The sequence below is a fragment of the Myxocyprinus asiaticus genome, chromosome 13 (genome assembly GCF_019703515.2).
Source record: "Myxocyprinus asiaticus isolate MX2 ecotype Aquarium Trade chromosome 13, UBuf_Myxa_2, whole genome shotgun sequence".
NCBI lineage: Eukaryota > Metazoa > Chordata > Actinopteri > Cypriniformes > Catostomidae > Myxocyprinus > Myxocyprinus asiaticus.
In genome coordinates this window covers 3,806,327-3,818,803 of record NC_059356.1, presented here as the reverse complement: position 1 = coordinate 3,818,803, position 12,477 = coordinate 3,806,327, and the positions used below count along the sequence as shown (strand labels likewise).

Genomic DNA, 12,477 nt, shown 5'->3' with positions numbered 1-12,477 from the left:
GTGTTTGCAAACATCTCGTTATGCATTTTCGTGATAGTTAAGACTTGACATGCTTCTGTGGTAATTCAACTGTGCCTTACAAAGGCTGCAAAGTACTTGATTTATCCCATCTGTGCTTGTTTTGTACAACAAATAGAGTTAGGAGGTCTTTTCCCCATCATTTGATAACTGACACAGCTGTGGTGTTTGTGTGTGTCAGTGTAATGACTCTGGGCAGGGTTTACGGTTCAGCCCTGCTTCGACCAGTGTATATGCTGGTTTATGCTGTATTAATGGTAAATGCATTAAAGTTTTAAATTAATCACAAGCGTTAACCCATTAACTTTGACAGCTCTAATATATATATATATATATATATATATATATATATATACACACACAGTATATATGTACTGTAGATTACACAGAGCTCTGGAATACTTGATTCTGATTGGCCAATGGCGCCATCTAGAGATCTGAATTTTCTCAGTAACAACCGCACATCCAGGGATCAAGACATGTCAGACCGGTCATCCGAGTATTGTGAGTCATCTTTCCTACTTCTCAGATCCCTGTGCGATCTCTACAAGTAAGCTAATCAAATAATTTCAACTCAAATCAATCTTTTTTGCCCATTTTTATTTATTTGACAAGTTGTCTTTTAATAAGCTGGATAATGAACAGTCAAACGGTCATTAATTTAAATATTATATATATACGGCGGCGGCATCCGCCGTCATTCCATTAGGTTTCTTACACATGAGACCTCTTCAGTGCTGGCTGAAGCGCCGTGTGCCACGACATGCTTGGCACCAAGGGTGCATGCACATCACTCCCGCCGCTGTATAGCTGCTTTAGCACCACGGACAGCTCCTGTGTTTTACCAGCGAGGTGTCGTGCTGGGGCAAGTTCTCACGCAGCGCCTAAAGCTATCGGCTGAATTTCTAGCCTTAAAGGTTTTCAATCAGAAATATCAAACTGTCATGTCCTGGTTCGCTCAGACAACATGACAGTTGTGGCATATATAAACCGCCAAGGTGGAATTTAGGAGATTTCACCCTCAAACTGTATTGAGGATTTGGGAAATATCTGGCAAAGCAGAAATCAATCTATTTACCTCAGTGGAGAATACCCACTGTCCCCTCTGGTACTCAAAGTCCCAAGTTGTCAGACGGAAAGTGGTGACCACGGATGCTTCCAACACAGGTTCGGGGGCAGTGTGCGATGGACACCCAACTTTCGGCACCTGGACAGGTGCGAGGAGGGCGTGGCACATCAACCGCTTAGAGCTATTGGCTATAAATCTAGACTTAAAGGCTTTCAGTCAGAAATAGTGAGCTGTCATGTCCTGGTTTGCTCAGACAGCATGACAGTTATGGCATATATAAACAGCCAAGGTGGAATTCATTTACTGACACTGTTGAGATACTGGGCAAATGGAGACTTCATCCTCAAAATGTACTGAGGATTTGGGAAATATTCGGCAAAGCAGAAATCGATCTATTTGTCTCAGTGGAGAATGCCCACTGTCCCCTCTGTTATTCGAAGTCCCAAGCCCCACGGGGAATGGATGCAATGGCACACAAATGGCCGGCGAAACGCAAATACACATTTCCCCCGGTATGCTTTATGCACTCTGTCATATGCAAAGTCCAAGAAGACAAGCAAACGGTTCTATTAGTTGCCGAAAAGGCCCAACCAGCCATGGTTTCCGGAAATGATAGAGATGCTGTACAGCTTGCTCACCATGGGAAATACCACTGAGGAGGGATCTCCCCTCAGGCGCAAGGCACAATCTGGCATCCCCTGCCCCAGCTGTGGAACCTGCATGTGTGGCCCCTGAACGGGGCGCACTACACACACCAGAACTGACACGTTCAGTCATGAAGCACGGCAAGCCGGAGCACCGTCCATGAGACGCCTCTACGCACTAAAATGTAAGGTGTTCACTGATTGGTGTCTTTTACATGGCAAGGACCCAGTAAACTGCCCCATACGTGAAATTGTAATATTTCTTCAAGAGCGATTAGACGCAGGACTCACCCCGTCAACACTCAAAGTATATGTGGCAACTATATCATGCACATGAAGCCGCCACCTCTATAGGCAAGCATGATTTAATCATAAAGTTCCTTAAAGGAGCAAGACTATTAAACCCACCTCGGCCGGCTACAGTCCCGACTTGGGACTTAACTTTAGTCCTAAAAGCTCTCGCAGGGCCCCCCTTCGAGCCTTTGGACTCTGTTGAACTGCACATGCTCTCCTTTAAGGCAGCACTACTGCTGGCTCTGGCCTCAGTAAAATGGGTCTGTGACCTGCATTCACTATCAGTCAACAGTTCATGTCTGGAGTTTGGCCCCGGTCTTTCAAGAGCAACTGTCAAACCCAGGAAAGGCTATGTACCCTAGGTCCTAACCACGCCCATCAAAGCACAGGTGGTTCACCTTCAGGTCTTCTTCCCTCCTCCATTTAATTCGGATGAGGAACAATCATTGCATTGTTATGACCTGTATGGGCACTACATGCATATGTTGAGCATACTTGCCAGTTCAGACTGTCTAATCAGCTCTTTATATGCTATGGAGGACACAAAAAAGGAATGTCTGTCTCCAAGCAAAGGCTTTCTCACTGGATTGTCGATGCAATTACCTCGGCTTATGAGTCGCAGGGTAAGACTTGCCCAATTGGTGTTAAAGCACACTCAACTAGAGGCATGGCCTCCTCATGGGCATGGACGAATGGTGTGTCCTTACAAGACATATGTTTTGCAGCAGGATGGTCCTCTCAAAACAAATTCGCAAGGTTTTACAACCTAGACGTAACGTCTCTTTTTTCACAGTCCTCTCTGTTTAGAGCACTTGCTATGCATTAGCCAAATATATATATATTTATGCCCTTGCCTTTAAGTACGGGCTCCCCATCATTTGCACAACCGCCTGCAGTCAGGCTGTTATAATGTACCATAAAGTTGCAAGCACTTTCATTACAAATATACTCCCTTCCCGACTGGGTTCATAAGGAGTTAATTCATACTATATGACTATAGATCATATATTCGTTATGAGTGCTCTCCTCATGGCCATCACGAGGATCACTCACTGCGGCATGCTCATGTCGGTTGCCGTCCCACAAAACTGCGCCGCCATGTTTCCTCTCTGGGAAGTTATATCGTGTAGTGCTACGTGATGGGATTTTGTTCCTCATATGCGTAACTATGCAATATCAAGTGTACTGAGACATAAGGGAACATCTCGGTTACGTACATAACCTTGGTTCCCTGAGACGAAGGGAACGAGACATTGCGAATGCTAGCCGCACTAAAAGACTCAGAGTTCTTGAGGCATGAGCAATGTGCTCCTTGTTCTCAGTCAGAAATTCTGAGGAAATGGTGTTTGTGCACCTGTTTTTATAGCGGACAGTTTCGCACCAAAACAGGCGGGGCTCAAACACCATAGCCAATATTAGAATATTGGCGTTATTGTAGAGAGGTTTCAACTAGGTCGTGTATGAAGGCACTCCCCATATGCGTAAATACGCAATGTCTCGTTCCCTTCGTCTCAGGGAACCGAGGTTACGTACATAACCGAGACGTTTTTGCCTTTGCCCATCTTTCTGTCTTCAGGCCTTTTTCGCTTCTTCGGCTGTACAGCTACTGGATCTCCTGTTGTCTCTGCTGCTAAAACATGATAATAAATATGTTCCACTGTGTTCTTTTCACTGTTCGTATCACCGAACAACACTGCGGTAAGCATAGCCAAGAGTATCTACATAGGTGGCAGCCAATGAGCATGAGGATTCTCTTCTTCGACGTTTAGTGAAACACCACTGGTCATATGATTTCGACATGGCAAAACACTTTGAAGGGGGTGACCCGCACCATGTAGAATAAAACACTTTTTATAGAAAACTATTATGAGTACAGTCTTCATCTCATGTGAGTGTACACCATTCAGATCAAACTTCACAAAAACACAATTAATTAGTTAATGTGTAAAACTTTTAAATTGGCTCCAAACTACTGAATGCACCTTTAACAAACAAAATGTACTGGAAATATGTTTACAATTAGTTTCATTAAATAACATTTTTATTAAAACATGCAAAAACTTTCAGTCAAAAGATGTAAAGAAATGTAAACATGTTTGCTCAGCTATCTAAATGACATTTCTTCTGTTGTTTTTATATAAAACTTACTATAATGACTATAAACCAAACACTAACACAAACCATTTTGAATAAAAGAAAAAATCATAATTTATGAATGAAGAATGAACACCAACCTGTTTGTTCGTCAGTGTGTTCGGTTTTAATTCTGCATGCTTCTGGATAAGCCATATCTTCACTCTCCTCTTTAATAAACATCTTTACAACAGTGTCACACAGATTTCACTTGTTTCCTGGAGTTTTACAATTCTCCCGCCGAAAATAAACACTGGAAATAAAACTTGTATAATTACTTAAGAAATAAAACAGATGAAAGAGAATCTTCTTCTTCTTGTGCTGTTTATTGTCGATCGTCAATCCAGCTTTTGGTGCATTACCGCCACCAACTGGACTAAAGTGTGGAGCATCAATGGGGAGAAAAAAACACATACACAACACCGGGGGTGCATTCCAGAAAGCAAGTTATGCGACATAAGTTTACGGATAGCCTCAGCTTTCGGTTCCAAAAACGGAGGTAACTTTCAGGGTATGTTAGTAGCCATAGCAGCTTGCTCTCTGAACATAACCTGCTCCGAAGTAGGTTAAGTTCCAGAGTTAGTTTATTTCAGGTAGATGTTAGTACGTTTCTGAGGCTGTCAGCGCATGCGTGCCCTTTTAATAGCGGCACAGTGGGCGAGAAAGTTCAGATTAGGCACAATATTATACTTTTAAAGCAATATTACAGTAAACTGCAATCTTTACCTCACAAATCTTCTTTACTCCGGCATTTCCATTGTGCTTTAACTTTTAATGGGAAGGTTTTAATAATGTAATATTTTTTTAACGCAGAACACACTAGAAAGTCCCCCACGCTCTTCACTGTGAAGACAGGGCTTTATGTATTTATATTTAGCCCTTCTAATAAATAACGTTTATTCTATACATTTCATAAAATAAAATCATTATAGCACCCACATTCTATTTACAGTTCCTTCAGTCAATGAATATTAATGTTATTTATAAAATGACATTCCATAGTATCAATATGTAGGTAATGTCTGCCATTTAAAAGCTTAAGCAATTAATCACTCGTTATTCTTCTTCACTAACTAGACAATATGTCATCATTTCACAGACCACAGATATAGAGATTTTATATCTTATCATTCTAATTCATGTAGGCTACTGTACATATAAATGCACACATTTCAAGACTTGTTCATTACTCTCTTTATTATCTGAAAATATAAATGAGACATGCTGTCATATAGAGTCACCCACAGTGCCCTCATTTAGCTGGTGTTCAGGTGATTCAATGAAAAGATGTATCTTTCTGATGCTCAGCCTCCTCTACTCCATCAGAAGCTGTACATGGTCCATCTCTAAATTACATTTTTGTTCTACTTTTCAATAGGAACCTTTTACAGCTTCCTATTAACAAAGAAGAGATGAGTTACTTTTCCCTAATGCTGAGATCATGAACATCTATAATGTATAGTCAGACACATGATCTTCAATTAAAACAACATAATTTCATTCCGTACAATATTGGTGGAGGCAGATGGACCCTACTGTACATGTGAACACAACATGACAAGTTTTAATGCCACATCAAATGTGAAAAGAACACAATGGACATGTAAATCCTATCATTGTCCACCTCTGTTACAGCAGACCTTCATCTTATCATGCACATGAATAATCATGTGTGGCCTACTATAAAACATTACATTAAATCAATGGAAAATGATGACAACTGTGGGAGATCCTACAATTGAAAGACGGTCTATTAATACAATGACACCATCAGCAACTGGGGGAAATTAAAGGTGAAATGATTCTACGTTTTTAGAAACCCCAACTGGATACATCAAATGGTATTAAAAATAAAGGAAATACATTCAGTTCACATGACAGTAAAATAAAATTAGCATGCACAGATCATGGTAAATACCACTCAAATGAATCTTAAAATAAAATATATAGTAAACCTATAGCCTATTATCATAATACTAATAGAATATGAATGTTAATACTTCTAATGAAGTTCAGTGCAAACAAATAACGTAACGGTCGACCTATTAAACTTTAATGTAGTTGAGAGAGGTCTAATGTTAATGTTGAATTAAGCTTTTAAATGTATGGTAGAACTTTGTAGTTTTATTACTTTAAAAATTCACGCAATGATTCAGTATAATTTCTGTCATGCAAACTCTCAGTTCTGAACCAACGTTGCTCCTATCGCTATTATGAGTGAAGATGAAGTAATGCTCGTTTGCAGTCATTAAAACTTAATGTTCTGCTTCACTGAAATATGGCGCGCTTTTCTTCTTAGCGTCTGTTTCCATGGTGACTCGTGGATTCGGTGATCTGCTGAGAATGCTTTTCTGAGTTCACCGTGAACGCGCACAAATTCTGAGTTTCAAACTCTTGGCTGAGTGAACTAACCCCGCGCAGGTAAGCAAGGAATGGGTTAATCAACCGAGAGTTCAGGGTGTGCCGGTAAGTTAACCCTGCTTTCCGGAATACACGCTGGATCTTCATGTCTCAAATAAACAATACAAAATTCTTATATCCTCCCGTCTAACCCTGTTACTTTACGATATTTAACACTTGTGCGACCTTCGGTACATTTTTGTCTTTTTCTGTTTTTTTCTTTTATTATTATTATTATTATTATTATTATTATTATTATTGTTTTATTATTTTTTGGGCTGTGTTAATGCCATCTACATAAATTTTGCCAAAGGTGTGTATTTTTTGTGGAATTTTGATATTTCAACCTCAGTTCCTATAATACATCTATAATACACTGTGTACACAAAATAGTTACACTCAGAACCTTCAGGACAAAAATGTCCCCATTGAAACCCATTAAAACTGCAATATTTGATCCCAGTGCCATTAAAGCATGAAATCATGAATTCTGTGATATTATGATTTCATTTTGGAAAATTTCAATTTTAATTTCAAAATTAATTTTGTTTATATTTTCCACCAGATGGCCCCATTTTTCTCATGTTTAGCCTATGGAGCAAATACATGCTTTTTTCCTATTTTCTGTTTGCTGTATTAATACTGCAGGCCAATTGAATAACGTATGCAGCTAAAATTGTGTGGGTGTGTTGTATGGATGTCAGAGTGTGTTTTGTATGTGTGTATTGAGATTTGTGTGTGTGTGTGTGTGTGTGTGTGTAAAAAACAACAGTGGCATTATGTAAACAAACTGGCATTTAAAGGGTTAAAATCCTAAAATGAATGAATATTTGGTAGTTATGATCAGGACTGATGTTCGTTAAAAAATCTAAGTCAGTGAAAGTGGAAAATAATATGAATATATAATATTTTTATGGCAGTATTTTGACGCGGACATTTTTGTCCTCTAAGGTACTGAGTTTTTTTGTATTCGAAGGCGAGTAATTATTGAGTCTTCTTTCCTGTTATTGAAATATTCACAACGTGTACTTGTTTCTAAATGTTTTACAGATGTCTCCTCTTAATTTCACTATTCCATACTGCTTGCTGTTTGTTGGCTTTAATTTTTTCTTTTAACCTTGCTTAGTGATACTTCTATGTCTATATCTGTGTGTGTTTTAGGGCCTGTTTAGCTAGTTTGCCAACAATTTCATTGCCCTCCTGTCACAGTCTGTCTCCCTCGTGTTTCCTAGGACTCTTATTTTGATGTGTTTCCCCCAGACTACGTTTCCCGTCATGCACTGCCCTCATCACTGCCATCTGTTCCCCATTGTTTTCACCTGTTTTCCATTCCCTCGTTAGCCCTTGTGTGTGTATATATACCCTCTAGTTTTGCATTACTTTGTCAGTTCTTGTTTGTTTGTTTGTTTGTTTGTTTTTTGGTTGGTTGGTTGGTTGGTTGGTTTTGGTTTGTTTGTTTGACTATTATCATATTCATTAAAAGCCTGCATTTAGATCCAGCGTCTCCCATCTCAGCAACCCCTCATCATAGAAGAACTGACCCACATGGATCTAGCGGCTGTCAGAATTCTGCTCCCTAAGCAAGGGGACCGTCCAGTTGAGGATCATGTCCGTGAGTTTTTGGAACTAGAGAATTTGGTGCACTATCCCGACCACTCTCTGGTGGTTTTCTTCCAGACCGGTCTGAATAGTGCACTGAAGGAACTGATGCCTCTGGCTGATCCTCACTGGACACTCTGTGAATATGTGGAGAAGGCTCTGGAACTTTGCAGTTCCCATTACACAGCGGATTATGGCGGGAACCCCGGGCCAAAACCTGCATCTTCGTCTCCTTGCTCCAAGCCCTCCACGGCTCCTGGCTCCAAGGCCTCCACGGCTGTAGTCTCAACCTTCATAGAGACAATGCCGGTGGCCTCACCTGCTCCCATGACTACGCTCCCAGCTGTCCAGAATAGGAGAAGGAAAAAGACACCTCTCCCCAGTTGCTGCCAGTGCTCATGACCACAGAGGTCGTTACCCAGTCACTGCCAGCTCTCCTCGAGCCTCCCCTGGCTCCGCTTTCCATGGCCTCGCCCCTCCAGCCTCTCCTGGCTCCGCCCCTCGAGTCTTCCATGGCTCTGCCCGCCCCTCCTCCAGCAGCTCTGCCGCCTGACCCAGTCCCGGCCCTGTGGCCGCCCCCCAGGCCTCCGGACCTAATCCTTACCCTGAGGTCTTCTCCCTGGCCACCTGGTCATCTTCCGGGTCCCCTTCCTCACCTGTATCTTCCTGCCCTCCTCAGCAGTCTTTGGGGCGCCAGGAGTCGCCCCTTAAAGGGGGGGGGGGGTTATGTCCAGCTAGTACTGAGTTATGTTATGTCAGCAGCCAAAATTCGAAGACTTGCTAAAAGACACAGACATTGGCATCGCATTTACAAAGTGGAGGAATTTTAGGGAATTTTTGGAGTTCAGTGGAGATGCCGAGTTGCTTCTTGACAGGTAAGCTACACTCAAGGTATTGCTACACAAGTTAGCTCATTACTATCGAGCTTCGGATAAATTCTTAACATACTCTAAATATGGGGCCTGGGTAGCTCAGCGAGCACTGACGCTGACTACCACCCCTGACGCTGAATTTGAATCCAGGGCATGCTGAGTGACTCCAGCCAGGTCTCCTAAGCAACCAAATTGGCCCAGTTGCTAGGGAGGGTAGAGTCACATGGGGTAACCTCCTCATGGTTGCTATAATGTGGTTCTCACTCTCGGTTGGGCGCATGGTGAGTTGTGCGTGGATGCTGCAGAGAATAGCATGAGCCTCCACACACTTTGTCCACCACCCGGATTGAGGTGAGTAACCGCGCCACCACGAGGACTTAGAGCGCATTGGGAATTGGGTATTCCAAATTGGGGAAAAAAAGAAAAAAAAAGATACTCTAAATATTTATCGTTATGCTTCTTATTTACCAGAAGAACCATCCTACCTTATGTGCTGGATCCACCGCACACCCAGCTGCCATTCAATCTGGCAGTGTTATCAGACGACCTGATTCCTCTGCTAGGCTTTCTGTCCGATGTGTATATGTTATAGTGTCTTGTTCATTACGACGTTAAACATTTATCAACTTATTTCGTATTTCCAATTTGTTCGTAGGGAATCAGAGAGTGTGAAAGAGCGTGATGGGTCTATTTTGGCAAAGGTTGTTTGAAAACATACCTCATTTTTGTCATTCAGTTTGGTGCCACTAGTAGTGCAGAAATTACATACTTGACCTTTAACTAAACCGAAAATTACAAATATTTTGTCTCAAAATAAATGCAATAATTTCAGAGATTCTCATTAGCTCCGTAAATTTGCAAAAATTTTAAATGTTTGATTAAATTGCGACAACAAAATCAACTCTTACACATTGTATGTGGTGACTTGATGGATAAGCCCTGTTGTACCATACCATTGTTGTTTACTACTGATTTGAAACATGTTATTTGATCATAATCTTGACCAACCGTTTTGGAGACTTGACCAATCTTTCCCCATTCAAGTAGATAGAAGCTTTACTTGTATCAATAGAAAACAGACGCCTGGAGGCGTAACGAATATGGCCGCCAAGTTACCTGACTTTGGCTTATACTTTCACCTCCCCTAAACTTTTTTTTTTTTTTAACAAATGTCCTAGTTCCTATGCTGGTTACATAGAATGACAGCCAATTCATCATGGAAGATAATGCAATGTAGCCAAAACCAACACTGGACAATACTTCTTTCAATGTGACTGTAGAGAACTTGGTTGGTTGAAAGTCTTCCACATGAAATGCTTTCACTGTAAAATCTAATTAGTTAAACTTATTTAGATATTTCAAGGCAATCAGTTTGCATGCTTTTTCTAAGTAAACATACTTATTTGGCTCAAGTAAATTGAACTATTTTTGTTTAAGTAACATTAACTAGTTATAAGTAAATGCAACTCATCTGTATTTTAAAGAATTATTGTTTTTATTTAAATATTCAATTCAAATTGAGATATATCTTGTCTTTTACAGTATAATTACGACTGGACTCTAGGTTAGATATTTGATACATTGGATTCTACTCAGCACTTCTTAGTACACATAAATCTGCACTTTTGTAAAGTACAACTGAGTAAGGAAGAATTACTTAAATTTAACAGGCTCTAAGTTCACCAGAGGTAACACTAATCACCCTCATGGTGACTTCACAAAAATCTCAAATATCAACCAGCTACAACAAAACAACAACAATAGTCATAAGAATGAAAACTATTTACATTTTTAAATAAGAATTATAATTTTTTCTACATACGTTCCCTTGTTTTGACCAAATATACATAATTTATTCAAGTGCAAGAGCTTATGGGTATTCCACACAGCTGCAATTTTGTATTTGATCATTCTGAGTTAGTAGTACTGGAAGTTTAAAGAACATATATATTTGAGTGTGACATTTCAAGTACTGTTTGATTAGGACCATTTAAATGTTTTTAATTAATGACATTTTTAGGATTTAGAGAGTAATGGTAACTTAATTAAAACTAGTAAGAACAGTCAAAACTTAAGCTAAAGTTGAGTAAAATACTTTTTTACAATTTGAGATAACTATTAGTATTTTCAGTGTTGGTATGGCTTCTCACCAGTGTGCACTCTCTCATGTCCCTTCAGGGTTCCTGAATGAGAAACTCTTTCCACAAAGTGAGCACTTGTACGGTTTTTCTCCAGTATGGATTCTTTAATGCCGTCTCAAGTCACCGCTTTTAGTAAAGGCCTTCCCACAATCAGAGCACACACAGGCTCTCGCACCAATCCGGACTTTCTGCTGCACTTGTCTGGTGCTCTCATCTGCATGACTTTCCAGGTTTCTTTTTTTTTTCTTTTTTTTTTACCCAATTTGGAATGCCCAATTCCCAATGCACTTTAAATCCTCGTGGTCGTGTAGTGATTCGCCTCAATCCGGGTGGCGGAGGACGAATCCCAGCTGCCTCCATGTCTGAGACTGCCAACCCACGCATCTTATCACGTGGCTTGTTGAGCGCATTGCCACAGAGACATAGCGTGTGTGGAGGCATCACGCCATCCACTGCGGCATCCACGAGCCCCACCGAGAATTAACCACATTATAGCGACAACGAGGAGGTTACCCCACGTGACTCTACCCTCCCTAGCAACCGGGCCAATTTGGTTGCTTAGGAGACCTGGCTGGAGTCACTCAGCACGCCCTGGGATTCGAACTAGCGAACTCCAGGGGTGGTAGCCAGCGACTTTTGCCACTGAGCTACCCAGGCCCCCCAGGTGTCTTTTTAGGTAACCTGCCAAACTAAGATTTCTACCACATTGATCACAGTTCAATGGCTTTGAAGGAGGACACACATGTATTTTTAAACCTTTTGCCTGTATGAAACACTTTCCACACTGAGGGCACATGAAAAGGCTCTCGCCATTGTGAAGACTTATGTGGACCAAAAGATTTCCTTTATGTGTAAAAGTCTTTCCACATTGAGGGCAGGTGTATGTTCTTTTAGTTCTTTTTCGAGAGGAGCTTGTCTTTCTTGTATGTGAGCCACTAAAATATGTTTCTCCAGTTTTAAATGAGGATTCTGATACGGATGTTCCTCCTGCACTTCATTCAGTTCTTGATTTTCCTCTTTCACTTCTATCAAGTCTAAAAAGACATTCAATTGTCAAAACTGGGGAAAATATTTATATATTTTATGTAATGTACTAAAAATTCTTAAAGGTGTTTTGGTCATGTTAATTTCCTCAAATCTCATAGATGTTTGTAATTTAAGTATATGATCATCATTTTAGATGCATTTTTGAGGTTGTTTATTCATTTATTTGTCTTTTCTTTTTTTTTCACCCAATTTGGAATGCCCAATTCCCAATGCGCTTTAAGTCCTTGTGGTTGTGTAGTGATTCGCCTCAGTCCGGGTGG

At 40.6% G+C, this 12,477-nt stretch overlaps 1 protein-coding gene across 3 annotated transcripts in view; it reads right to left on the bottom strand.

The window, feature by feature from the left end:
• The window catches only part of LOC127450331 (gastrula zinc finger protein XlCGF57.1-like), a 296,850-nt gene extending 292,364 nt beyond the window's left edge, over nt 1-4,486 (bottom strand). The window contains exon 1 of one of the 3 annotated variants that reach the window (XR_007898953.1): nt 4,260-4,357. Coding sequence is in view for 1 of the 3 variants with exons in the window: in XM_051714362.1 (XP_051570322.1) it covers nt 4,260-4,341 (82 nt within the window). In the remaining 2 variants the exon portion in view is untranslated. Of the gene's footprint in view, nt 1-4,259 lie in introns of all 3 variants that reach the window. The other 2 variants (XR_007898948.1, XM_051714362.1) reach the window with 2 other exon arrangements.
• Nucleotides 4,487-12,477: the final 7,991 nt, after the last annotated feature.